The 27238-nt window shown below is 37.7% G+C and overlaps 1 protein-coding gene across 8 annotated transcripts in view; it reads left to right on the top strand.

Annotated features, from left to right (window-relative positions):
- The window catches only part of WDR33 (WD repeat domain 33), a 108263-nt gene that overhangs the window by 30281 nt on the left and 50744 nt on the right, over window positions 1-27238 (top strand). For 7 of the 8 annotated variants that reach the window (XM_008686059.2, XM_008686058.2, XM_008686060.2 and 4 more), the window contains exons 2-7: window positions 14719-14945; window positions 16419-16487; window positions 17054-17158; window positions 19682-19777; window positions 19965-20116; window positions 21816-21913. In XM_008686059.2, coding sequence (XP_008684281.1) covers window positions 14742-14945; window positions 16419-16487; window positions 17054-17158; window positions 19682-19777; window positions 19965-20116; window positions 21816-21913 — 724 coding nt within the window. In that variant the 5' untranslated portion in view covers window positions 14719-14741. Of the gene's footprint in view, window positions 1-14718; window positions 14946-16418; window positions 16488-17053; window positions 17159-19681; window positions 19778-19964; window positions 20117-21815; window positions 21914-24466; window positions 24775-27238 lie in introns of those variants that run through there. The other variant, XM_040619366.1, reaches the window with a different exon arrangement.

Below are 27238 nucleotides of genomic sequence, written 5' to 3'. Positions count from 1 at the left end.
CAGCAGGGAAGTCTGCTTCTCCTTCTCCCTCTGACTCTCCCACTGCTTGTGATCTCTCTCTCTCTCTGTCAAGTAAATAAATAAAATCTTAAAAAAAAAAGATTTATGTATTTTATTTAAGAGAGAGAGTTTGCAAGCAGGAGGGGCGGGGTAGAGAGAGTCTTAAGCAGATTCCATACTAAGCATGGAGCCTGATGCAGGGCTCGATCCTAAGACCCTGAGATCATGACTGAGCAAAAACCAAGAGTTGGACACTTAACCGACCGTGCCACCTAAGGTGCCCCAAGCATGTGGCTCTTGATCTTGGGGTCGTGAGATGAGCCGCATGTTGGGCATAGAGCTTACATTAAAGAAAAGAAAATGGGCAAAATATCTAAACAGATACTTCACCAAAGAAAATATACAGATGTCGGATAAGCATATGGAAAGATGCCTGACATCACACATCATCAGGGAACTGTCAGTTAAAACAACGAGATACCACTACACTTATTGGAATGTCTCAAATCCAAAACACTGATAATAGTAAATGCTGGTGAGGATATGGAGCAACAAGAACTCTTGTTCATTACTGGTGGGGATGCAGTATGGTATAGCCACTTTGGATAGTTTGTCAGTTTCTTACAAAACTGAGTGTACTCTTAACAGAGGATCCAGCAATCCTGCTCCTTTGTATTTACCCAGATGAGTTGAAAATATGACTGTACAAAAACCTGCACATAAATATTTATAGGAACTTTATTTATAATTGCTAAAATTTAGAAGCAACCAAGATGTGCTTCAGTGATAAAGTGGTACATGCAGACAATGGATATTAGTGCTAAAAAGAAATGAGCTGTCAACTCATGGAAAAGACGTGGTGGAACCTCAGATACATACTGCTAAGTGAAAGAAGCCAATCTGAATACTGCTTTAAAAAAATGTCCATTACAATATATTAAATGAATTTAAAAGAAAAGAATGATAAGCCATGGCATTCAAACTGGAATATATGGCAGGTATTTTTCTTGAAGGGAAATGTAGGTACACTGTGCTTCAGGGGAAACAGTTATCAGTGTTAGTAGTAAAAATTGATTTGTAAGGAGATACAAGTTTTGAACACTTGTAGTTGCCTTGTGGGATTGAGTTTCTCAGTAATTAATAGTTTTTACTTTTTTAAATTATTTTTTTAAGGATGGGTCTATTTTTTATATGCTTCCACATATACGTCTACGAACACTTGTGTCTTAATAAAAGATGTTGCTCGAAAGAAGATTTTTACACAGTGTACGTTCAGTGAGATAAGGATATGGCTGTTCTCACATGTTTCTACATGTAAGTTTACATACACTTATATTTTAATAAATGAAAATGTTACTTGAAAGACACTTTATATGCAGTAGAGTTTCAAAGAGGTAAGCACAGAACCATTTTCATATGCTTCTATGTATACATTTACAAATACATACATATATGAAAGACATGACTTGAAAGATGGTTTATACACAGTGTGGTTTCAGTGAGTTAAGCATATGGCTGTTGCTTATGTATCTACACATATGTTTACAAACTGGCACCAGAATAAAAGATATTAGTTGAAGGATGCATTAAACACAGTATAATTCAAATGAATTAAGCATACTGCTGTTCCCATATGCCTCTACGCATAAGTTTACAAACACACGTATGTATGAATGAAGGAAGATGTTACTTGAATGATGGTTAATACAGACTCTGGTTTCGGGGCGCCTGGATGTCTCAGTTGGTTAAGTGGCTGCCTTTGGCTCAGGTCATGATCTCAATGTCCTGGGATCGAGCCCCACTTTGGGCTCCCTGCCCCGCAGGGGGTCTGCTTCTCCTCCTCCCTCTGCCCCTCCCTCTGCTCATGCTTTCTGTCTCTGTCTCTCTCAAATAAATACATAAAATCTTAGAAAAAAAAATACAGACTGGTTTCAGTGAGTGAGGTATAACGGCTATTCCCATATGCTTCTACACATACTTCAACAAACACTTGAATCTTAATGAAAGAAGAGGTTAGCTGAAGACCAATGGTGATTTTAATAAAAATGATTATTTTGCTTTATAAGAAATGTGAGTTAGATGATATGTATAATTGTGTGAAACCAGTGTTTTCTAAATGATCAGTGCATGATGTAAAATCATGCATGGTTAAAAGTTCCAAAGTGCAAAATAAACAAATGCACTTTAATGTAACAGAGTACTAAAAGCTTATTGATGTGACTTATTTTTATTTTTATATTTTTAAGTGTTCATTTATTTGAGAAAGCAAGAGAGCATGAGCAGGGGTGGGGGGTGAGAAGCAGACTGCCTGCTGAGAAGGAAGCCTGATGCAGGGCTCCATCCCAGGACACTGGATCATGAACTGAGCTTACAGCAGATGCTTAACTGACTGAGCCACCCAGGCGCTCCTTATTGATGTGATTTTAGATGCCACATTGTCAAATTTTGTTGGACTATTAAAGAATATTCACAATTTTCTGAGAAGGCTATTAAAATACATTTCCTTTTTCCACATATATATCTGTGTGAGTCCATATATTTTTCATATACTTCAACCCAAATAACATACTGCAACAGGTTGGATGCAGCAGACGTGAGAATCTAGCTGTTTTCAATTAAATTAAGCTAGACATTAAAGAGATTTGAAAAAAATGTAAAAAACAGTTGTCACTCTTTTCACTAGTAATTTTTAGGGAAGGGGAAATAGTGGTTGTAATGGGTTTATCAATATTTTTTAATATTCTTTTTATTTTTTATGGTGAAAAAATGTATATTTAGGTTTAGCCAGGTGGACTCAGTTTAGATGATCCCAGTTTTTTTTTTTTTTTTTCTTTGTGATCCCAGTTTTGTTAGCGACATCCAAAGCATTATAGTCAGAAGCCAGTCCAACATATGCTTTCTCTCATTGGGTCTGATCAGGGTGTTGACCTTGGCCACGTCAGTGTCAGAGCTTCTTCACAGCCTGTTTGATCTAGTGCTTGTTGGTCTTAACATCTACAAGGAACACAAGTGTGTTGTCTTCTATTTTATTCATGGCTGACGTGGTGGTCAGGGGGAACTGGCATAAAGGTCAAGCTTGTTTCTCCTGGGGGCACTCTTTCAAGGATATTTGGGCTGCCTTTGGAGACGTAGTGTCTTGGGATGTCGGAATGTGGGTGGTGTGAAGATCTTTTTTTGTAACTGGATGCCTTTGAGCACTGCTTTCTTAGCCTTCAAAGCCTTTGCTTTGGCTTTGGGTTTGGGAGAGGCAGGGGCTTCCTTCTTTTATTAGGCGTTATCTTTGTGAAAGGAGGGTTTATCATTATCTTAAATATAAACTATTTTGAAGTCTTCTGTTTTAATTTCTAAATGGCAAGTATCTATAAATATCACAGTAAAAAAATTTGAGGGAATCCTCAATTTTTTTTTTCAAAGATTTTATTTATTTGTCAGAGAGAGCGCGCCCGAGCACGTGTATGCGCACATGCACAAGCAGGGGGAGTGTCAGGCAGGGGGAGAAGCAGTTTCCCCGCTGACCAGGAAGCCCAAGATAGGGCTGGATCCCGGGACCCTGGGATCACGACCTGAGCCGAAGGCAGATGCTTAACTGACTGAGCCGCCCAGGCATTCCGGAATGCTCAATTTTTAAAAGTAAAGGTGTCCTGAAATAAGAAGTTTAGGACCTTGCTGCTCTAAGGAAACTGTTTCAGAAGTAAGCTATCCAGGGGCTCCTGGGTGGCTCAGCAGTTCAGTGTCTGCTTTCAGCTCAGGTCCTGATCCCAGGGTTCTGGGATCTAGCCCCACATCGGGCTCCCTGCTCAGCGGGAAGCCTGCTTCTCCCTCTCACACTCCCCTTGCTTGTGTTCCCTCTCTCGCTGTCTCTTTCTGTCAAATAAATAAATAAAACCTTAAAAAAAAAAAAAAGAAGTAGGCTATCCAAGTTACTTGGATGTCTGGTGGTTCCCAAATTTTTGCTGCACTTTAGTATCATCTGGGAGCTTTTACAAATCTCTGCTGCCCAATTCATATCCCACAGAATTAAATCAGAATGAAGAGAGCCTTAAAGCCTGGTTTTGGGAAAGCTCATAATTGAATCTTTGAATTCCTTATTCCTAATTTAAGAGGTCACTTTACTTATCTAGAAAATGCTGTATTTTTATTTTGCAAAGATGAATTCAGTAATCCAGTGAGAATTAGTTTGTCCAGTTTTTATTGGTTTAAATACTTGATAAGTTAGTATAATCCATTTTAAAAAACAGCCTAAAAATGGAAAAGCTCTCTTGCTTTGTATGCTAATAACAAGGATAAAAACCACACTCAATAACCACTGACTTTATCTCCATTTAAAACAGTTGATGGTACAGGTTTCTTTATCCCAGAATCACACTTTTGAAATATTGTTGCTTTCTAACTGACAGCCAGAATTGTCATATATGGATTATATGTAAAAGTTAGCTTTTAACTTCTGGCACAGAAAACTATATCTAAAAGCCCAGGTACAGTATCAAGTAACATGCATTAAACTGGTCCAGTGCAGTATCCACTAAAATGTTTTCAGTAATTTTACAGCTTAAGTATGCAGTGGAAGCTGCTTAACCCCAGGTTATAAAGAATTATGCAGTTAAATCTTTGGCTGAAAGCAATAAAAATTGGGCAACTCCTACACTGAGAGTTAATTAAAATTTATCTTTGGGTGCCTGGGTGGCCCAGTTGGTTAAGTGACCAACTTTTTTTTTTTTTTAAAGATTTTATTTATTTATTCAACAGAGATAGAGACAGCCAGCGAGAGAGGGAACACAAGCAGGGGGAGTGGGAGAGGAAGAAGCAGGCTCATAGTGGAAGAGCCTGATGTGGGGCTCGATCCCACAATGCCGGGATCACGCCCTGAGCCGAAGGCAGACGCCCAACCGCTGTGCCACCCAGGCGCCCCTAAGTGACCAACTTCTGATTTGGACTAGGGCATGATCTCAGGGTAGTGAGGTTGAGCCCCGCATCAGGCTTCCGACTCAGCGGGGAGTCTGCTTGTCCCTTTCCCTCCCCTCCCCACTCAAATAAATTAAAAAAAAAAATTGATCTTTAATGTCCATTTAGTTATCAACAAATTTATGGTAGCATTTTCAAATGCTTATCTTTTTTCTTTTTTTTAAGATTTTTATTTATTTGACAGAACGAGCAGGGGGAGTAGCAGGCAGAGGAAGAGGGAGAAGCAGATTCCCTGCTAAACAGGGTGCCTGATGTGGGGCTTAGTCCCAGGGCCCTGGGATCATGACCTGAGCCGAAGGCAGTCACTTAACCCACTGAGTCACCCGGGCATCCCTTAAAATGCTTATCTTTTCAGTTGACTCTTTCACGTATGTATTCTCAGCATGGGTGGTTTGTTTTTACCAAGTAGTGAATTGTTCATGTTAACTTTTTTTTTTCTCACGTTAACTTTTTGAATTGATTTTTTTATTGAGATAATTTATATATTCAGTGCATTTGTGAGAAATAGTACAGAATGATCAGTGTACCTTTCCTGGTTTCTTCCAGTGGTAACAACTTGGAAAACTGTAGTAGAGTATCACAAGTTGAATGTTGACATTGATTTAATCTTCAGATCTTATACAGATTTCCTGAGTTTTACTTGTACTCTTGTGTGTGGGTTCTCTGCAATTTCATTATATGTATGTATTTGTGTATCTACCACCATAGTGGAGATACAGTTCATCACTACAGTAGTTCCCCTTTTATAGTCACACCTCTCCCCCATCCCTAACTCCTGGCAATCATTATCTATTCTCCATTTTTGTCATCTTGTTATTTCAAAGAATGTCACATAAATAAAAGTATTCAGCATATGACCTTTTGGATAGGTTCGTGTATCTATTACCACAGTCAGGATACAGAATCATGTGAACTTTTGTTCTTTATTTATTTGTTTTTAAAAGATTTTGTTTATTTGTCAGAGAGCACGCGCATGCATAAGCGCGGGAGCGACAGGTAGAGGGAGAAGCAGGCTCCCCACTGAGCAAAGAGCTCGATGTGGGACTCTTTCCAGGACTTTGGGATCATGACCTGAGCCGAAAGCAGACACTTAACCGACTGAGCCACCCAGGCGCCCCATGAATCATGTGAACTTTTAAAAACTACTTATTTAAACAGCTACCTTCTTGTTTATTCTTTAAAAAACTGAATGGTCTCAGTATAATTGCTCCCGAGTTGTTCAGGATTCATATTTATTAAAGATTGGGCAGTGAAGAAAAAGAGACCATGATCATTTTTGTTATTGGTCTTGTTTACCACTCATGTAGGTCCCCTCAAAGTTCTGTGACAGATTACATATCAGATCTCTTTTAGGGTAGATTATTCATCCTAGGACCTACTTACTGGTCTGGAGATAGATAGTTTTAAAATAGAGGTTTCCAGGCTGGGTTTTTGACAGTGGAGTCCAGGTTTGTGTTAATGAGAGTGGGGATCTTAAAAAATTTAATTATTTTTAAAAGTACAGTAATTGTACTTGCTATCCTAGCTATTTAATGCATCAATAATTTATTCTTGGTTAGAATTATTTCATCTCAGTTTGGGAAAACAAGCTTTCTTGTGCTAATCAGAAACTCTGATTAGTGGTTGACATGGTAAGAATTATTTGTTTTGATAATTGGACCAGATTCTGGTGCCATAGCTATACCACTTAGGGCAGTTGCTACATATGACCTTCTGAAGAGGAAGATGTGTAGATAGGAAATCCACAGGAAGAAAATACTTTTTTTTTTTTTTGTGACTCAGTATACACACATGTATAACTGAAACACAAGTTTCACAAAAGCAGTTCTTTCCTATAAAATGTGCAGTTCAATATTTTGTGTTCTATTATTTTATTATTAAAGTACTGTTTGTTGTTAGCCAAATTTATTTCAGGAACCACCAATATGATGTGACTTCTGTTTTAAAGAAAAAATACTGCTTTAGGCTAGTTTGTGACACTTCAGGTCATGGACGTTTTGTTTTGTTAAATAGTTTTTTTTTTCTTAGTAAACTCTATACCCAACGTGGAACTTGAACTCATGACCCCAAGATCAAGAGTTGCATGCTCTACTGACTGAGCCAGCCAAGTGCCCCAAGTTTTTTGTTGTTTTCCCTTCATTCAGACCCTCGGTTCTACTCTCTTAAACAGTAGTTTAAAGATCTTTGGGGCTCCTGGGTGGCTCAGTAAGTTAAGACTCTTGGTTTCAGCTCGGGTCATGATCTCAGGGTCGTGAGGTCGAGCCTGGCATCAGGCTCTGCACTTAGTGTGGACTCTGCTTGAGATTCTCTATCTCCCTCTGCCCTCCCCCCACTCATGCTCGAGAGTGCGTTCCCTCTCATAAATCTTTAAAACAAAAGATCTTTTTATTCAATTATGTGAAACATTTAGTAAATCCATTTTGGATTGAACTTGGGGAATTAGTTAAATTTTAGTAAAGTTATTTTCCTGTTTAAAGAAATATATATATTTTGCCCTATGTTTTCGTTGGATATCAGCTGTGATGATGAAATTTTCCTAATGGAGTCAGAAATGTTTGGTTGTGGATGATTATTTTGGATTATGTTTGGTTGGGGAAAAAATTATGCTGGCCCTGGTGTGCTGAGTGAATGAGAGAGAGCATTACTTAATTTGATTCTTTTCACTGTGTCTTTTCTTCCTACTTAGCGCTAGCCCACCCCAAATTTAAACTTAGGACTGGTTGTGTCTTGGCTTGTGCTGTAAGCATCCTGTTATATCCCTATTGCCTATGGCAGATTGTTCCTGCCAAACAGGCATAGTAGATTCCCAGTGTAGTAGTAGATTCTCACATTGCTTTCTTTCTGAGCTCTTTGTTCTTATAAATTGTCAGTCGTTTGAAAGCAGACTGTGTGTCTGTCTTTAGTGCCTGTCAAGTAGTTAGTGCTCATTAATAAGTTATTGAAATGAATTGCATTTCTCATTATGCTTTCCCATGCCACAGGGATTTTTCATGTATTTCAGAATTTCTAAGTGTGTGTGTATTCATGTCTAGGAACTACTTCAGTGATCTTGGTGGCGCCTGCTTATTACCCAAATTAATTTTTCTATATAATTTCCAGTTTAAGTCTTAACCTTTCTTTTCTTTCTTTTTTTAAAAAAAGATTATTTATTTATTTATTTGACAGAGAGAGAGGGAATACAAGCAGGGGGAGTGCGAGAGGGAGAAGCAGGCTTTCTGCTGAGCAGGGGAGTCCCCATGTGGGCCCGATCCCAGGACGCTGGGATCACAGCCAGAGTCGAAGGCAGACGCTTAATGACTGAGCCACCCAGGTGCCCCAAGTCTTAACCTTTCTTATGAATCCCTTCCTGTTCATTCTCTTCATTGTACTATTCATTTCATAATTTTTGAGGCTTTGTTAGCACTTGTGTGCAATTTTAATTAGAGGTTTAGCTTCAATAAAATGAGTTCTTGTTTAGCACAGTTTTTTTTTTAAGATTTTATTTGAGAGCATGCGAATGAGAGAGAGGACAAGTGGTGGAGAGGAGTAGAGGGAGAGGGAGAAGCAAGCTCCCCGCTGAGCAGGGAGCCCAACACAGGGCTCCATCTCATGGGATCATTACCTAAGATGAAGGCAGATGCTTAACTGAATGAACCACCCGGCCCCCCCCCTTTTTTTAATAAGATTGATGTATTTTAGAGAGAGAGCATGAGTGGGAGGGGCAGAGGGAGAGAGAATCTCTAGCATACCCGGTGCTGAACACACAGCCTGATGTGGGCCTTGATCCCATGGCTCTGAGACCATGACTTAAGCCGAAACCAGGAGTTGGACGCTTAACCGACTGCGCCACCCAGGCACTGCATAGCACAGTTCTACAATGTAAAATTTGTAATGACTTTTCTTGAAGAAAAGCATTTATGGTTTTTTTCTATCTTCAGTTATAATTTTGGTAATATCACATCACTAAGCTTATAAAACATGTTACTTGGTATTATTTGGGACAAGAACCATAATTATAGTGCTGGTGTGGACTTGTGTGCACAAACATTGGAGAACTAAGCCTGGGTATTTTAGTTTGTTCAACAGACTAGTCACTGTGTTGGCTAATGGAATAATATATTTCATCCAAAATAATATCTTTTGAGCAAAAAGAATCTTGGAAGTTATCTATATTAACCTCATTGTCCAAGTTGAGAAAATATGTAGAGAAATTGAGTGGCTTGCTTATTTTGGGGAAGTAGTTGAAAGCTTGAAGGCAAAGGGTATGTTCCAAACTTTTGTGAACTCAGGAGTCTTTGTATTTGCCAAATAGGTCCAGATGCCACAAAGTCTGAAATCTGTTCTGTGAACTTAGACGAGATATTCAGTGAATCAAAATGATAATGTTGTATATGATGCAGAGTATAATATAAAGTTGGCACTTGATGAAATTTTGCTGATTGCTTCAAACATTGAAGGTTTTTGTGTATAAGAAAGACACAATGAGTTCATTGTTTCAGGTGGATTTTTTTTCCTTAGCTATTTGGTTCTCTTGTTGGTATGTAATATTTAATAACCATACCCAAATTACTTCTCTTCTTTCTACCTCAGTTTCTCTGTCTTGTCCCACCCTCCCTCATCTTTCACCCTAGATAGGAAATGAAAATGCTTTGGGGACAAAATGGACTTGTAGTTTAAATGGTGATGTTCTGTTAATGTAGCTTAAGTGAATACTGCAGTAAGTGGAAATCACAGTAGTTACTTTTGTGAATGATAAAGCTCTTCTTTTTTTTTTTTTTTTAAGATTTTATTATTTATTTATTTAAGAGAGAGGGAAAGAGACTGAGTGTGAGCGTGAGCCAGGGGGAGAGGCAGAGAGGGAGAAGCAGACTCCCCGCTGAGCAGGGAGCCCGACCTGGGGTTCAGTCCCAGGACCCTGGGATCATGACCTGAGCCAAAGGCAGATGCTTAACTACTGAACCACCCAGGCAACCCAAGCTCTTATTTTTCTGCATTTGGTTTTAGATAGATAGATAGATAGATAGATAGATAGATAGATAGGAGAGAGAGTTCCTTGAATTGTAGTCCTGAGTGAAGCCTAAAGGATAGTTTTAATGACTCAAGTGATGGTTCTTTCTTTCTGGCGCACTTATTTTTCAACCTTATATATAGAGTTTTCTTCTGTCTCTGTTAGAGAAAGCTGTTCTATTGTTCCTAGAGTCTTTCAGCAACCCATATAGGTGAGCCAGGAGGGCCAGGTATTTTGCTCTGACTGCCACTGTATTTGTCTGCTAGGGTTGTTATAACAAAGTGCTAGACTTGATGGCTTAAACAACAAAAATGTATTTTTTCACAGTTTTGGAAGTTAGAGGTCCAAGATTAAGATTTGAGCAGGTTCTTCTGAGGTCTTTCTCCTTGATATGTACATGGTTCTCTTCTCCCTGTGTTTTCATGTGGCCTTCCTTCTGTGTATGTTTGTGTCCTAATCTCCTCTTAAAAGGATACTAGTTGGGGCGCCTGGGTGGCACAGCAGTTAAGTGTCTGCCTTCGGCTCAGGGCGTGATCCCAGCGTTATGGGATCGAGCCCCACATCAGGCTTGCTATGAGCCTGCTTCTTCCTCTCCCACTCCCCCTGCTTGTGTTCCCTCTCTCGCTGGCTGTCTCTCTCTCTGTCAAATAAATAAATAAAATCTTTAAAAAAAAAAAAAAAGGATACTAGTTATACGGATTAGGGCTCTGTCTCCAAATACAGTCACATTCTGAGGTATTGGAGGTTAGGACTTCAACATATGAATTTGTTCGGGGACAAAATTCAGCCCATAACAACTACTGAGAGGCTCTGTTTTGACTTTGGTAAGTGACAACGGTTTATAGGAAGTGAAGCTGAAGTGTGTAACGTTTAATGTGAAGACTGGTCACTGTATTGTGAGGAGGTTTGTTTTTATTTTATTTTATTTTATTATTTATTTTAAAGATTTTATGTATTTGACAGAAACACAGCGAGAGAGGGAACACAAGCAGGGGGAGTGGGAGAGGAAGAAGCAGGCTTCCCACCTAGCAGGGAGCTTGATGCGGGGCTAGATCCCAGGACTCTGGGATCATGACCTGAGCCGAAGGCAGACACTTAACGACTGAGCCACCCAGGCGCCCCTGTTTTTGTTTTATTTTAGGGCCGGATCTTGATGTAAAATATAATTGTACATTTCCCCTCTCTTTATCTTCATGTTGGACCTTTATTTTTAGGACACAAGTAGTACTTGACCATTCATGAAAAGTTAAAGTTCTTTTTCTTTAGAATACAGATTTGTAAATGGGAAAGTATTTTCTCCCATCCTCTGTAAGGTCTTAAGTGAAGGAGTAATATTTTTCTTTAACTTTAACATGTGAATTATTCAGGAGTGTTAGCATAGTGATTGTTTTATATTTGACTTCAGTTAATTTTCCTCCTATTTATACAGTAGGTCCTTGATTTGGCTCTTGGTTAATGCTTTGTGTCCAGGTACCTATCATCCATCTTGAACACCCTCAACTTTCTGCTAACGTTTCATCTACCCTCCATCTAAAATTTTTTCCAGTGGATTAAACCCCCCATTTTTTAACTGAGATAAAAGTCACGTAACATAAAATTCACTGTTTTAACCATTTTATTTTTATTTATCTGTTAATTTTTAAAGATTTTGTTTATTTATTTGAGAGAGAGCACAAGCAGGGGGAGCGGGAGAGGGAGAAGCAGGCTCCCCACTGGGCAGGGAGCTCAATGTGGGGCTGGATCCCAGGACCCTGTGATCATGACCTGAGCCAAAGGCAGTTGCTTAACCAACTCATCCACCCAGGCGCCCATGTTTGTAAAGTGCCCATTTCAGCACCACTTAGTACATTCACAATGTTGTGCAGCCACCAGCTCTGTCTAGTTCCAGACATTTTCATCATCCCTAAAGGAAGCATTCACTTCCTGTTTCTCCCTTCCCCAGCCCCTGGCAACCACTAAGCTGTTTTCTGTCTCTATATGTGTTCGCCTGTTCTAGATTTTTCATATAAATGGAATTATACAATATGTGACCTTTATGTCTGGCTTTTTTTGCTTAACAGAATATATTTAAGCAGTTTTTTTTTTTGGTAAAGATTTTATCTCATTTTAGAGAAGTGGGGGAGGGAAGGGGCAGAGGGAGAGGGGAAGAATCTCAAGCCAACTCCCTGCGGAGTGTGGAGCCCAACAATCGGCTCAGTCTCACAACCCTGAGTTGAAACTGGGAGCGAACACTTGACTGAGCCACACAGTCACCCCCTTAACATAATGTATTTAAGATTCATCCATGTTGTAGCATGTATTAGTACCATATTCCCTTTTTTTTTTTTTTTGCTGAATAAAAAAATTTTTTTTAAAGTTTTGATTTATTTGGAAGAGAGAGACAGAGATAGCGAGAGAGAGCATTAGCGAAGAGGAGAGGGAGAAGCAGGCTTTCCATTGAACAGGGAGCCTGATGCGGGGCTTGATCCCAGGACCCTGGGATCATGACCTGAGCCAAATGCTTAACCAACTGAGCACCCAGGCACCCCTGGCTGAATAATTTTTAAGCCTCTTTTGTTATGTGTAAAAATGTGGGTTTTTGTTTTTTGTTTTTTAAGTAGGCTCCATACCCAACATGGGGCTTGAACTCAAGACCCTGAGATCTTGAGTCAGATACTCTACTGATTAACCCCTAAATGTTATTTTTGTAATATTGTTGATCAACCATACTTCAGTAAAAAAACTTAATTCTCATTTGATATCAGTAATATTAGAAAGTAGATTATGAGGATGATTATTTTTTTTTGAAAGATTTTATTTATTTATTTGACAGAGATAGAGACAGCCAGCGAGAGAGGGAACACAAGCAGGGGGAGTGGGAGAGGAAGAAGCAGGCTCATAGCAGAGGAGCCTGATGTGGGGCTCGATCCCATAACTCCCATTAACGCCGGGATCACGCCCTGAGCCGAAGGCAGACGCTTAACCGCTGTGCCACCCAGGTGCCCCTATGAGGATGATTTTCTAATAAAATTAGAAATTTGATGATTGTAAGGTAAAAGGAATAGTAATTTTAGGATATACTTTTCAAAACTATGTCTTTTTATTTTTACTTATTTATTTTTTAAAGTTTTATTTATTTAAGTAATCTGTACACCCAACCATGGGGCTCTAACTCATGACCCTGAGATCAAGAATTGGATGCTCTTTGACTGAGCCAGCCAGGAGCCCCAAAGCTGCATCCTTTTGGAATTACTGGCCTAGATATCCGAATTGAAGCTGTTAGTTGAAATCTGGATGCTGAAACTTAGTTGGATTCATGTGATGGCTGAATAAACAGATTCCTTTACCAACATTATAGAGTCAAATGCTTAGTGCATTTTGTGTATTCTAATTTAATTCACACACAGCCCTAAGAGAAAGAATGTTTATCTCATTATAAATTAACATTTGTGAGAAACCTTCTGGGATTGCTCAAGAGTAGTGGAAATGATATGTATTAAATGTATATTTTATCACACTACTTATTTTTGTTGTTGTTTATTTGTTCCTTCTGTCATCCCGGCTCTTCTGTTATCATTATGAAATGGTTTCAGGAGAGACTAAAGTGACAGGATGAATGAAGTAGTAGTACTAAGAATATTTTCATCCAAAGGAAATCATAAATTTTGTTCAGGTCCTTATTTAGTGTCTTAAATGAGGAAAGGCAGATGTAAGACTATAGAAAAATAATGCAGAGTACAGTCTCCCCTGCTATCAAAGCGAAAATGTGGAAATTTTTTTCACTAACACCCTTTATGTGTTTTTTATAATAAAGTCTGATTTTTAAAATGTGCTTAAAATATGTTTTTATATCATGCATATTTATAATATTGGAATGTAAATTTAATTGGAGAGCCTTAAAATTGAAAAACTGTATAAGCTCTTAATATTTTTTCCGTTTAGATGTTAGCTTAATGTTGCCTGTATAAATATATAAATACACATACTGAGAAATACAGTTCTGTGGTACTTTGATCCTGAAATTAGATCTGTATACTTTTATTTAAAAAAAATTTTTTTTCTTTTTAAAGATTTTATTTAGAGAGCATGAGTGTGAATGGGAGGAGGGGCAGAGGAAGAGAGACAATCTCAAGCAGACTCTGTGCTGAGCACAGAGCCAGATGTGTGTCTTGATCTCATGATCCTGAGATCATGACCTGAGGTGGAATCAAGAGTGGGATGCCTAACCGGTTGCACCACCCAGGCGCCCCTAGATATACATACTTCTAGCATTCATATGAAACAGGATAGTTTATTCCTTTTTGTGCGTTTTTCCTAGGAAAGTAAAAAGCACAAAAAAGTCGGATTTAAAAATTTTGTTGTGACTCTTGGATAAATGAAATGGAGTCTTATGATAAGCTTAAAATATTTGTTTTACCATCAAACATCTAATGAAAATTTCATTTTAAAAATGTGAGCAGTTCTCAGTGATTCTACCCTACCCCCCCCACCTCACGCACACACAGCACATTCACCCCATGCTGTTATAAATTGTGGTTTTTCCCTCTACCAGGCTGAATTTTATAACAAATGCTCATTAGCACTTACTCTGTGAATTGGCCTTTTTCAGATGTATAACTGGTCTCTGCCATTAAATCTAATAGTTCATTTTGTAAATATGTTGACTAAAAGCTAGAAATGATACCTATTAGAAAATGGAAGAGAAGTATAAAAAATACTCATTTTAAAATGTTTTCAAGTAATGTTGCAGTGCTGATATTTGTAGTGAAAGTACTTTTTCCCTACTGTAGTGTCCTAGAACGAATACATCACCATGGCTACAGAAATTGGTTCTCCTCCTCGTTTTTTCCATATGCCAAGGTTCCAACACCAAGCACCTCGACAACTATTTTATAAGCGACCTGATTTTGCACAGCAGCAAGCAATGCAACAGCTTACCTTTGATGGAAAACGGATGAGAAAAGCAGTAAACCGAAAAACCATAGACTATAATCCGTCTGTAATTAAGTATTTGGAGGTAAGTCCAGTTAATGTGCTTCCGATGACCAAACTTTTGGCTTTTTAAAAATAGGAGAGTTTTTAGAACGCAGGGTAGTAAGTATAACTCTGTTTCTTGAATTAGTGGGATGAAGTGGAATTTCAAATGAGGCTAATCACTAGTACTTTCTTACTCTCTGCATGTATGAATCATCTTCTCAAAAATTATAAAATTTAAACTCTAATTTATAGTTTAAGCTTTTATTTTTTGAAAAGATGTATTTATTTGTCAGAGAGAGAGAGAGCATGAGAGCACAAGCAGGGGGAATGTCAGGCAGAGGGAGAAGCAGGCTCCCCGAGGAGCAAGGAGCCTGACATGGGACTCAGTCCCGGGACTCTGGAATCACTACCCAAGCCAAAGGCAGAAGCTTAACCAACTGAGCCAACCAGGCATCCCATAGTTTTAAACTTTTAGAACAAAGTTCACAGCAAATCTCAGAAAATGATACTTTAATCCCAAGGCCAGCCTTAAAACTCTTGTTAAACCCACAGTGTATTTGAAATGTTAAGAGACTACCAACATAGGAATATTTCTGTGAGAACACAACTTCAGAAAAGCAATTTTGTGTGTCCAAGACACTGGCTGTAGGAACACTGATTTTTCAAGCCCCTGGTGGTAGATAGCTATTACTGTCAGAGAAAAAAGGGGTTCACTTTCTGTATGGTCAAACACCGTAGGGTGAAAGCAACCCTGACATGGCAGCTAAAGGCAAAGTAGGTATCTGCCTAAATCTCTGCTTGATTATTTCTCCCTTTTGAATTATTTACTTGTCTTCACCTAGGAAGTAGCCCCTGCAATTCGCTTTTCATTACTAACACTGTTACTTTAATCAGGTTTTGATCTGCTCTGGCCTCCTATGAAGAAAATTTGTTTGCTTTTTCTTACCTGAGACTGTTGTTAAAGATCTGTTTGCATAGTGGATAATTATATGTTGTAGACACATAAGAGAAAAAGATTCATTCAGAGATGAAGACAGATTTAGGTTTTTCCAGGTTATTCAGTTGGAAAACTAGGAGGTTGAGAGGAATTAAGAAAACCAAGGGCAAGATACCAGGAATTGTTTTATGGTGAGGATTTTGAAGGAATTGGAGACTTGTGCCTATCTCTTATCCTTTTTCCTTTCCTTTTATTTCCTTTTATTTTATTTTATTTTTTCCTTTTTCCTTTTATAAAAGCATGGTCAGTGAGAATGTGTTGGGGTTAGCAGTGTCTTGGATGATTGGTTGGGGATGAGTTGAATGAAGAGAGGAGGGAAATTCTAAACAATGTCAGTAGGATAAAGTCTCTTTAAGATACCCACTGTTATCTTTGTTTTAGAACATAATGAAAAAGTTTTAATCCTGTTGTCTCCCCATTTATTGGCAGCTTACATTTTGTTAATATTTACTTTAGTTTCAAACTGAGTATAATTGGACCATATATTAATTAATTAATTTGTTTATTTTTAAACAGAATAGAATATGGCAAAGAGACCAGAGAGATATGCGGGCAATTCAGCCTGATGCAGGTTATTATAATGATGTAAGTATTAAGATATGTTATAGTAGCTTAGTAAAACCTCATTTGCTTGGACTATGTGATCTCAAATGCAAACATGGACTTTTCCTTTTACCTTTTTGTAATTAAAACATTCCTAAAGACATAACATATCTCTGTACTCCATGGGTTATTTTTTTTATCTTAATTAAAATCTTTCTTTTACTTTAATGGTGTATGAACTTTTGATTTGGGGCGTAAAGAAGTGTCCAGCAAAAGACTGCACTACCTCAGAGTCTGTGGGATCGGAAAGTTAGGTTTAAATTTGATTTATTGTGAACATGTTTTTATTGTGTTGACCTTGAGAAGTAATTGGGAAAATTGCATACTTGTTTTGTTGTTTGTTTAGTAATAATGGGCATTTAACTGTCCTGTGTCTCAGTTTTCTTCATTTAACTAATACAAACTGATTATACTCTTAATAGTCTTTTGAAAGTCCTGTATAGTCCTGAATTTGTCTCTGAATGTTGAAATAATTACCTTGCTATTTCCCTGGTTTATTCCCCATGTGTAATTAGGAGCTTTTAAAACCCAATTTTCTCTTTTTGTAGCTGGTCCCACCTATAGGGATGTTGAATAATCCTATGAATGCAGTAACAACAAAATTTGTTCGAACATCAACAAATAAAGTCAAGTGTCCAGTATTTGTTGTTAGGGTAAGTATTCTTTGGGTATTTTTTTTTTTTTAAAGATTTTATTTATTTATTCGACAGAGATAGAGACAGCCAGCGAGAGAGGGAACACAAGCAGGGGAAGTGGGAGAGGAAGAAACAGGCTCATAGCAGAAGAGCCTGATGTGGGGCTCGATCCCAGATAGCCGGGATCACGCCCTGAGCCAAAGGCAGACGCTTAACCGCTGTGCCACCCAGGCGCCCCTCTTTGGGTATTTTTTAAAAAAAATTAATCCTGAGTTAGTCTGTACATATATTTAACAGGACAGAATTTAATTATTTTAAACTTAGATCTGGGATACAAATTGGTATGTTGCTAATAATTTTATTTTGGAATACCCAATCATTTATACACTGCGTTCACATTTAGTAAGGTATTGCTTTTGTATTGTTCTCATTTTGCAATTTCCATAGAGTTCTCTAAGCAGGCCATGGATCTGTGTTGTAGCAGGTCTCAGACTTGCTCTTGAATAGTAGGGTGGCATTTGCTGCTGTTTAGAAAGCAACATTTCAAAGTTAATGAAAACTGTTGGGTGTCACTAGTAAGGAAAACACCTGAAAAGAGCTAAAAACCAATGGTTGATCATAATTGTTAGCTTCATAAAGGTACATAATAGGTACTCAATACATTTGCATGAAATTTAAAATAAGTATAATTTTTAAATAAATAATAGATTGGCATGGTGTAAAATTTGAAGGGGTTTGCAATAAAAGGGCTTCCCATCTTTGTCTCCCAGGCATCCAGTTAATATTTGTGATAGTATAATAGTATAGTATAATCATTTTATTTGTGGTTTGCTAAGTAAGAATGTGCTTGTTGGTTAGCAGTATATTAAATCTAGAAATGTAGGATAGAGTTAATAGAGTTAAGCAAATAAGAATTGGAAAAAAAAAATGGGACAAAGAAAAGATAATAATGGCAAGCATTGTGGCAAATGAGCAAAATAAGCAAGTCCTCTGATATTAGAGAGGTATGTTAGAGAGTAGAGAGAACCAAAGGTCTGGGGGAAATATTGCAGTCAGTCTTAGGTCTCCTATTTGCTTCAGAGGCCTAAAGCAGTAGAAACATGAGTAAAGAACCACTTATTTTATTGGCTTTTTTGTTGGTCGAACCAGCCAGTATGTAGTATAATTTTGTTTGCCAGGGAATTTGATAAAAGGGGTTGGTGTGCAGCTAAGTTTTGTTATCTTCTTAGCATAATAGATTAAATCGTTTTGAAATGAATAAAATCTGAGCGTTTTGTATCACATTACAGAAGGATAAGATTGTATTTGTTACAGTTGGTTAGATAGGTAAATTTCTCATTTGGGGATCAAACTAAGGTTTCAGGAGACATTTACACGTAGTGGAGACATAGTCCAAATTTCAAGGTATCAAAACGTAAAGACAGGGTCCTGTGCCTGTAGTTCTGTTGCCTCTAAGTATTTACTTGTTTGGGATCCATAGCAGATGACAGAAACTAGGAAAGTAAGAGGATTTTATTAATAATAATCAAAATCATGATGTGCAGGTAAGCACTAAGAAGCCAGGCTTACCAAATAGTCTTCATTTTATGGATCTCATCCTGCTCTTCCTATAAGCACACTGGTATTTTTCAACTGTGTGTCATAATTTTTAGTTAAATACATTTAGTTGCCAGGAAAAGTTTGATATCCTGAGGTCCTTAAATTGGTACTTATTTTTTCATAAAACACCAGTAACTTTTCTGCCTTAATTGGTCCACTAGCACATGTAATCTTTCTTCGAGTTATTTTGGTGACTGACCATTTTATTTTTGTTAGCCTGCTGTGTATCCTAGGAAAATGTGGTCTCAAAAGGTTCTTTAAAAGTGTGTAGGTGTGTGTAACTTAACCAGGTACTTTTAATGCATTTACTTTTTTTTTTTTTTAAAGATTTATTTATTTATTGAGAGAGAGAGAGAACACTCATGGGCAGTGAGGGGAGGGGCAAAGGGAAAGGGAGAGAGAATCCCAAGCTACTCCGCGCTGGGCAACGAGCCTGACATGGGGCTCGATCTCATGACCCTGAGATCAGGACCTGAGCTGAAACCAAGAGTTGGATGCTTAAACAACTGTGTCATCCAGGCGCCCTGTGCATTTACTATTCTTTTTTTTTAAGATTTTATTTATTTGAGAGAGAAGGAGAGAGAGCATGAGAGGGGGAAGGGTCAGAAAGAGAAGCAGACTCCCTGCTGAGCAGGAAGCCAGCTGTGGTACTCCATCCTGGGACACCAGCATCATGACCTGAGCTGAGGGCAGTCGCCTAACCAACTGAACCGCCCAGGCACTCGTATTTACTATTTTTAATTTAGTTAATGAGCTAAGGTGCTAGAGCTTTCCCTGTGCTGTGTTAATACAAGTTATTTTCTGACAAAATACTTGCTCATAAATCTGAACTATGCTTAAGTGGAAGTCAGTATTGTCTATTTAATGTTGATTATTGGAAATTTTATAAATACTTTCTAAGTGTGTTAAAAATTAGCTAAGATTCTGTTTTTTCTTCCCTAGTGGACTCCAGAAGGAAGACGGTTGGTCACTGGAGCTTCTAGTGGAGAGTTCACCTTGTGGAATGGACTCACCTTCAATTTTGAAACAATATTACAGGTAACAGTAATCATCAGACAGTAGCGTCCTCCTTTGGTACTGTAAAGAACTGGAGATACACTTACTTTATTGGCATTTTAAACTTAAAATTGGACAAATAATTATTGTGAGTTAATATATGCTCCTGTAAAGCCTTCTGTCATATATTCTTTTATATAATATTTACAAATGTTTTACGTTTTCGCAGGCTCATGATAGCCCAGTGAGGGCCATGACTTGGTCACATAATGACATGTGGATGTTGACAGCAGACCATGGAGGATATGTGAAATATTGGCAGTCGAACATGAACAACGTCAAGATGTTCCAGGCACATAAGGAGGCGATTAGAGAGGCCAGGTTTATACACAATATACCATTTTCTGTAGTCCCTATTGTCATGGTTAAATTATTCTCTAAGTGTATTCTGGGTGCAGAGATGCATGGGCTCTGTCAGATTCTGGGATACTTTCTGCACCCTATAAACACAATATTTTTCTTTGTTTTCACACAGTCACCATTTCGCTGGCACTTTTCTGAAGTAGTGTTGTCCCGATATCAGCCTTTGCAATATGTTAGAGATGTATTGTCTGCCGCATTTTGCACTGGTTTTCTCTTTTCGTTTATGGTTAATAATGTGTATACGTTATTCCTTTTTATTACCTACTGTGTAAGACAAGAATCTTTCATTCCAAATAAAGAATTCAGTCTTTAAATATACAACTGAATAAAATCTAAAGCCTACAGAAAACACCTTCAGAGTTCACACAAAATACAAGAAAAAAGGCTTAAGTGAAGACCTGGTTGGCTTGGTTATGCCACGACTTCAAAAGGAAAGTATAGTAGGAATAAAACTCACAAGTAACTCTGGATGTGGCAAACATTAATGGAGTAATGAATGGGTTCTTCAAGCTTTGAAACTGTAAGCAAACCATTGTCAAGAGGACTCTAGGACTTTTTCTTCTGATTCATTGTTGAGAACATCAGTTATGCAAATGTATAATAAGTGGAGTTTAAATATTTTCAGTGAGTTGTATATTTTTACATATCAACGAGATATGTATAGTAAAACTGGAAAAAAAAAATCTCGAAAGCAAGACTGAAGAATTGCTGCAGCCTCAGAATAAAGCTAAGCAGCATTCTTTACGGGTGTACTGCCCATGTGTGGGAGGAGGTTGACATCTTTATAGAAACATCATCCACTGCAGTCACTTGTTTCTACTTTCAGAATCTTAACAAAAATTGTTGGAAAAACATGCTTCTGCAAAAACTGTGCTTTAGTGTCCTGCCCGTACATTGAGTTTCACAGTTTGTTCTTTGTTACAGGACTCAAAAGTTCAAGAGAATTCTTAGAGATAGATGAGAAACTTGATGGTTTTTCATGACAGGGAGGGAAAGATGGCAAAATCCTTTGTAGTAAATTACCTTTGGCTTCAAACACAGTCTAAATGTCTCTGTGTTCAAGTTTTCCCTAAAAGGTGCAACATTCATGGAATAGCTTGCCAGGGAGAAGGTGTGAGAATTTCCCAAAGACCGTTCAAATAAATGAGAAACATCGTATATAGGGGTGTTTAGCAACTAGTCTTTAAATAGCCTGTCCAAAATCTTTTAGTTTTTATCGTTTCATGGAGCGTCTGAGGCAGAAGCCGATGCTAATTTTTTGAGCGGTATTCCTCTGTGATTTATAAGAGTGCTTAAGGAATATTGCAAAAGTAGAACTCATTTAGTTTCTACACTTCAGTCAGCTCCAAGTTTTCCGTTGGTAAGACAGGAAATACTATACTCTGGGAAGTGTGGGAAGCATTAGTACTAATAATACACTTGTAAAGTTCTCAGACTATTGTTGATTGAAAACTAAGAAGCAACTACTCTGTTGAATTCTTCTTTGATGAGATGCGTTTGTTAGCTGACATTCTCTTTAAGGGCTTCTTCACTGTTGGAATACTTCCCTCTCCTGTTTATAACGCAGCACAGTGTTTTTATTTTTCCCTGTCTGAGAAGCACAGATAATCTGTTAAATGCTGACTTCTTTCCCCTGCTGTGTGTCTTCATGTAACAGTTTCTCACCCACGGATAATAAATTTGCTACATGCTCTGATGACGGCACTGTTAGAATCTGGGACTTTCTTCGTTGCCATGAGGAAAGAATTCTCCGAGGTACGTGTACTAACAGTACTGATTGGAATATTTAAATAGGGAAGGCATTTGTGGTTAAATCATCACAATACCACAATACCAGCTTACATCTCCATTCAATTTTTTTACATATACACTGTCTCAAGTCAGGCTCTTTAAAGAAACCTGAACACACTCTGGTTCACAGTCATTTTGTAGATTTTTACTACTCCTGATATCTTTGAATTCTTTGAGTTGAGTTGTAAATTACATACAAGTGTTTCTCTTCTTCTGTCATCCCGCCACCCCTGCAAATTACTTGCTTATCTGTATTCATCCGTTAGGGCTATATTCCTTTTCCTATTTTATAGCCAGCATAGGTTTCTCCAACGTAACGGCACTAAATTTTGTTGAGATAACCCACATTCTCCTGTCAGTCCTTTTACAATATGATTAACTGAGGTATCAGTACTTCTCATTATTGCTCTTTCTGAAAGCAGGTGTTCTGTTTTGTTTTTTTTAAACAGTATACCACATTTGTGTACTGCATGGCCCACTTGTTACTAAATTTTTTCTTGTTTTTATTGATTACATAATTATAAATATCTATGAATTACTCCCTCCTAGAAAAGAAATCCATATTTTTACTTGGATTAACTTAGTTTTAGAGTTGATTAAGTGGGGCTGTTGAAATACTAACAGTTTATCTCTACCATTTCTGTGAATTCAGTGGGTGCCAGAGTTAGGGAATTAACTGTGGTTATATGTGTAATAAAACATTGAAGCAAACATTTACATTAATAAAAACGTTCACTCTCATTAGTTCATTGTTAACTAGGAAGGATAGGGTTCTCAAGTGCTTAATTTGAACTTGTACTGATTGAACAAAGAGTGCATTCCACTCCATACTCTTGATTCCAGTATCCCATAAAAGTAACATCTTCCTCTGACATATAAATGCTGGGTAGGCACATGCATGCCACAGACACTGGGTGTCAAGTAATTACTATTCAGAGATTTTCCTTTCTGTTCAAGAGTCTTGGTTGAATTTTTACAACATTCTAGAGCTTAATTTACAGCCTGTAGTGTTGATGCTTTCTAGATAAGAAAATAAATGCCCTTGATATTTAACCCATATTTCAAGCCAGTTTTTTTTTCTTTTAAATCATGTTGTTCACACGTTTCTGGCTTTGTGCATCTTGTGTGGGTTCACCCACAGTGCTGTGTGGTGATAGCTAGCATGAGGATAGAGTACCTATCATTGAAGGAAAGGACTCACTACGAATGTTATAATGTTATACAACTTCAGAACTAGATGGAGACTTTGGGATCATTCAGCTGGAGTTATTTTATGGATGAGCATCATGACCCAGCAGGCTTAAGTAACATGTTTAAGGTAAAACAGGTTCAGTCCAGGACTAGAATCTAGCCTAACGCTATGCTAATGTTGCAGCTTTTCTCACTCTGAAAGTCTTAGCTGTTAAACAGATCTAAGATGGATAACTTTTTCTAGGCTTTGAAAATCCTAAGAAATATAGAGGAAACACAATAATTGTAGTTATTAAAAGCAATTCTAAAGGATTTAAACAATTATTTTTACAGTGGACTAGGGAAGAGTATAATAATTATGAAGTCTTATATAAAACTGTTATGCATCTTGGATTAAATAAAAGAAAACCTGCTATGTGGTAACATTTTTCACTTCCATATTCCAATGAAATGTTATTCAATTTTGGTAATGAAACTGTTTCTAAATAGTACTTAAGAACTTTTCCTCTGAAATTTAGAGTGTATGTGTGAAATATTCTAGCAGTTAAGTATTTTCACATTTGAGTGGAGGCAAATTTGGATAAGATTAAATGGATACTAATTATTTGTTATTTGTTCTTCCTATGGCTTAAAAAATACACCAGCATCCTGCCTATATTATTTGAGAGTTGAATTTTATTTTTTTGTGGGGGTTCTTCTTATTTAAATTTTTGCTCTGGAAATTTCAAACATGTACAGAATCTCCATGTACTTTTAGGATGTATGTTCTAGCTTAGCTTACTCATGATTTTTTCTCCCTTTTAAAAACATTTTTCTTAGTACCTCAGTGAGTATATGGGGCCAATATGAATATATTAAACCAAGTTAGTTATACCACCCAAATAGTAGTTCTAATAGCAGGTCTGATGTAGTAGATGGGTTATTACATTCCAATTATCCGTTTTCTGTCATTCCTCATTTTTCTAAATTCTCTGAATTTTAGTAATGATTATAGAACAGGGATACCAGTTGCAATTTTCCTATCCTTCACTTGTGAATTCCAGTTGTCTCAAGGCTGATCTGAAATTGTTCACATAAAATTTCAAGTGAATTTAATTTAGCTTTATACATAGAAAATTGGGTCACAAAGTCAAACAAATAGGGATAGGACCTTCTAGCATCTAAAATGTCAGTTGGTCTCTGTGAATGGATGATGTTCAAGTAGCCTACACAGACTCTGAAACATTGGGCCAGGAGGCATACTCCTGGACAATGTTAGTGTTGTCCATCAGACCAAAACTTGGGTTTAAGTAGTTTTTAAAAGATTTTTATTTATTTATTTGTCAGAGAGAGAGCACAAGCAGGGAGAACAGCAGAGGGAGAGGGAGAAGCAGGCTCCCCCTGAGCAAGGAGGCAGACACGGGGCTTGTTCTCAGGACCCTGGGATCATGACCTGAGCCGAAGGCAGACGCTTAACCAACTGAGCCACCCAGGAGCCCCATCTCTTGCGTTTAAGTATTAAGAAAATCCAAGAACATTTTAAATGAAAGGGATGTTTACGATCATGTAGTTCAACTCTTTATCAAATACTTATCTTTTCTGTATCATTCCTAAAACCCAGTTTTCTACTAATAAACATTTTTAATGTTATAGTATTCACTACCTCAAGTGATTCTTTTTTTCCAATTTTAGGTAGCTTTAATTTTTAGAAAGTTCTTTCATTATATCAGAAATCTGCTTCTGTATGACTTGTCCTGCCTCGGGAACACAAAAAATTAAGTTTATACTTTCTTCATGGCTGCCCTTTAAGTATTTGAAGATAACTATCATGTCTTCTTTTTGTTTTGTATGTTTAGTATGCTGAAGCAAGCACTCTATCATGTCTTCTTAATGTAGACCATCAGCCGTAAGCATACAGGATCCCTATGCATGGCGGAAGCCATGATACCATACTGTTGACTGCAGAATTTATAGTTGCTTTTTAGTGTCCTTTGAGATTGTTCTCATGCTTTTTGGAAAAGGAAGAAGTTACACAAGAGAAAGTAATCAGTATTTTTTAAGGTTCAAATGAGCACAGATCTATTGTTAGGAGATTTACTACTCAAAACATCATGATTGGTCGATAGGTATGAAATTGAACATACTGAAAAACTGCGAAGTATTGTGTACCATTCATTACTAAAACATATGCAAGTCAGCATGATTTATACACAATTATTCTTTTCCATTATTACTTAGAGCACTTAATTTGTGGGTTGGGATTAAAAGAATATTTACGCACCAGAAGTACATGAATCTAAATGAGCCTCTAGTTTACTGATATTTATGCATTTGACTTCCAGTGAGATAGAGCCGTTAAAATCCATTTAATTAATGACCATATGCTATATGTATGCTGCCATTGGTAGAAGAATCTTTTTATAAGGTATGACACCTCCCCTTGTGCTTCTTAAAGTTTAGTAGGGAAGATATTTTCACACACTTGAGATGGTGGAGAATTTGGGAGAAGAGTCTTGATAGTGTTAGAAAGGTAGTCTTATCTGTGTAGAGTTAAAAGCAGATCACTTAAGACTAGCTAAAATGTACATGAGAGAGGTTGAAAACACAGAATTAATAAGAAAACTGAAGTAAACTTTAATGAGAAGCATAATGCTCTTCAAAGAACCCAGTTTATAAAGTTTCAGCACGCTTTCATTTTGTTTTACCTTCTTGGTTTTAAAATAGCTGATACATTACACTTAACTATGTATCAGGCATGTTCTAAGAACTTATTTTATTTTTTTAAGAGAGTGTGAGCCAGGGCGAGAGGGCGAGGGGAGTTGACAGAGGGAGAAGGAGAGAGAGAATATTAATCAGTCTCCATGCGAGCCCAGTGTGGGGCTTGATCACACGAACCTGAGATCATGACCTGAGCCGAAATCAAGAGTCGGACGCTTAACCGACTGGGCCACCCAGGTGGCCCTGTTGTGATAACTTCATTTAATCTTCCTGGTAACCCCTATGAGCTAAATACTGTTTGTTCTATATTTTACAAATGGGTAACCAAGGTACGAAAAAGTTAGGTAAACCTGTCTTATGGTCAGGTAGCTTGTAAGAGGTGGGGCTAGGATTCGAACCCAGGTTTTTAGGGCCAGAGTTCGTACTCAACCACTATGTTAAACTGCTCTTTTCTCTTTTAAAAGTAATATCAACATGGATGTAATGATGTATTCCTGAGCTGTGATGACAGAATTATAGAGTTTTTTGGGAAGAGAAGGGTGTAGGTAGAAGGAACTAATTTAGGTACTCAAGTTCATTTTATCATTTTTATTTTTATTTATTTATTTATTTATTTATTTATTTATTTATTTATTTATTTTAAAAAAGATTTTATTTATTTATGTGACAGAGAGACAGCCAGCGAGAGAGGGAACACAGCAGGGGAGTGGGAGAGGAAGAAGCAGGCTCCCAGCGGAGGAGCCCGATGTGGGACTCAATCCCGGAATGCCGGGATCATGCCCTGAGCCGAAGGCAGACGCTTAACGACTGTGCTACCCAGGCGCCCCTTACCATTTGTCTTTAAAACTGTCCATGTAGGTGGGACACCTGGGTGGCTCAGTTGGTTAAACATCTGCCTTCGGCTCAGGTCATGATCCCAGGGTCCTGGGATTGAGTCCTGCATCGGGGGTCCTTGCTTACGGGGAGCCTGCTTCTCCCTCTGCCTGCTGCTCCGCCTGCTTGTGCTCTCTCTTTCTCTCTGATAAATAAATAAAATCCTAAAAAAACCCCACAAAACTGTCCATGCAGGTTAAAGGATTTCAATGTAGGATATATTTAACAACAGAAAAATTAAACTACAATGAATAGTTCAAACTAAATGGGTTATAAGATACATGCTAGTTTATGTAAATAGAACATGGACATAAGGAGTTATACTGAGACTTATTCAGGAGGTAAGGTCTGTTTTCAGTTTTCAGATATAGCACTCATGGAGAGGAAATGAACCCCTGAGTACACACAACTTAAGAAAAAGAATATTATTAGTACTTCTGATAAGTCTCTGTGTATCCCTTCCTTACTGTATTGACTGTGGTCTTCAATAAATGAGATCAGCCCTTCTGCAAAGATCTTTTGGTTCAG

Source organism: Ursus maritimus, unplaced genomic scaffold (genome assembly GCF_017311325.1).
Source record: "Ursus maritimus isolate PB19 unplaced genomic scaffold, ASM1731132v1 scaffold_1, whole genome shotgun sequence".
Lineage (NCBI taxonomy): Eukaryota > Metazoa > Chordata > Mammalia > Carnivora > Ursidae > Ursus > Ursus maritimus.
Note: the sequence above shows the minus strand (reverse complement) of the source record. Positions and strands in the feature narration are given on the sequence as shown.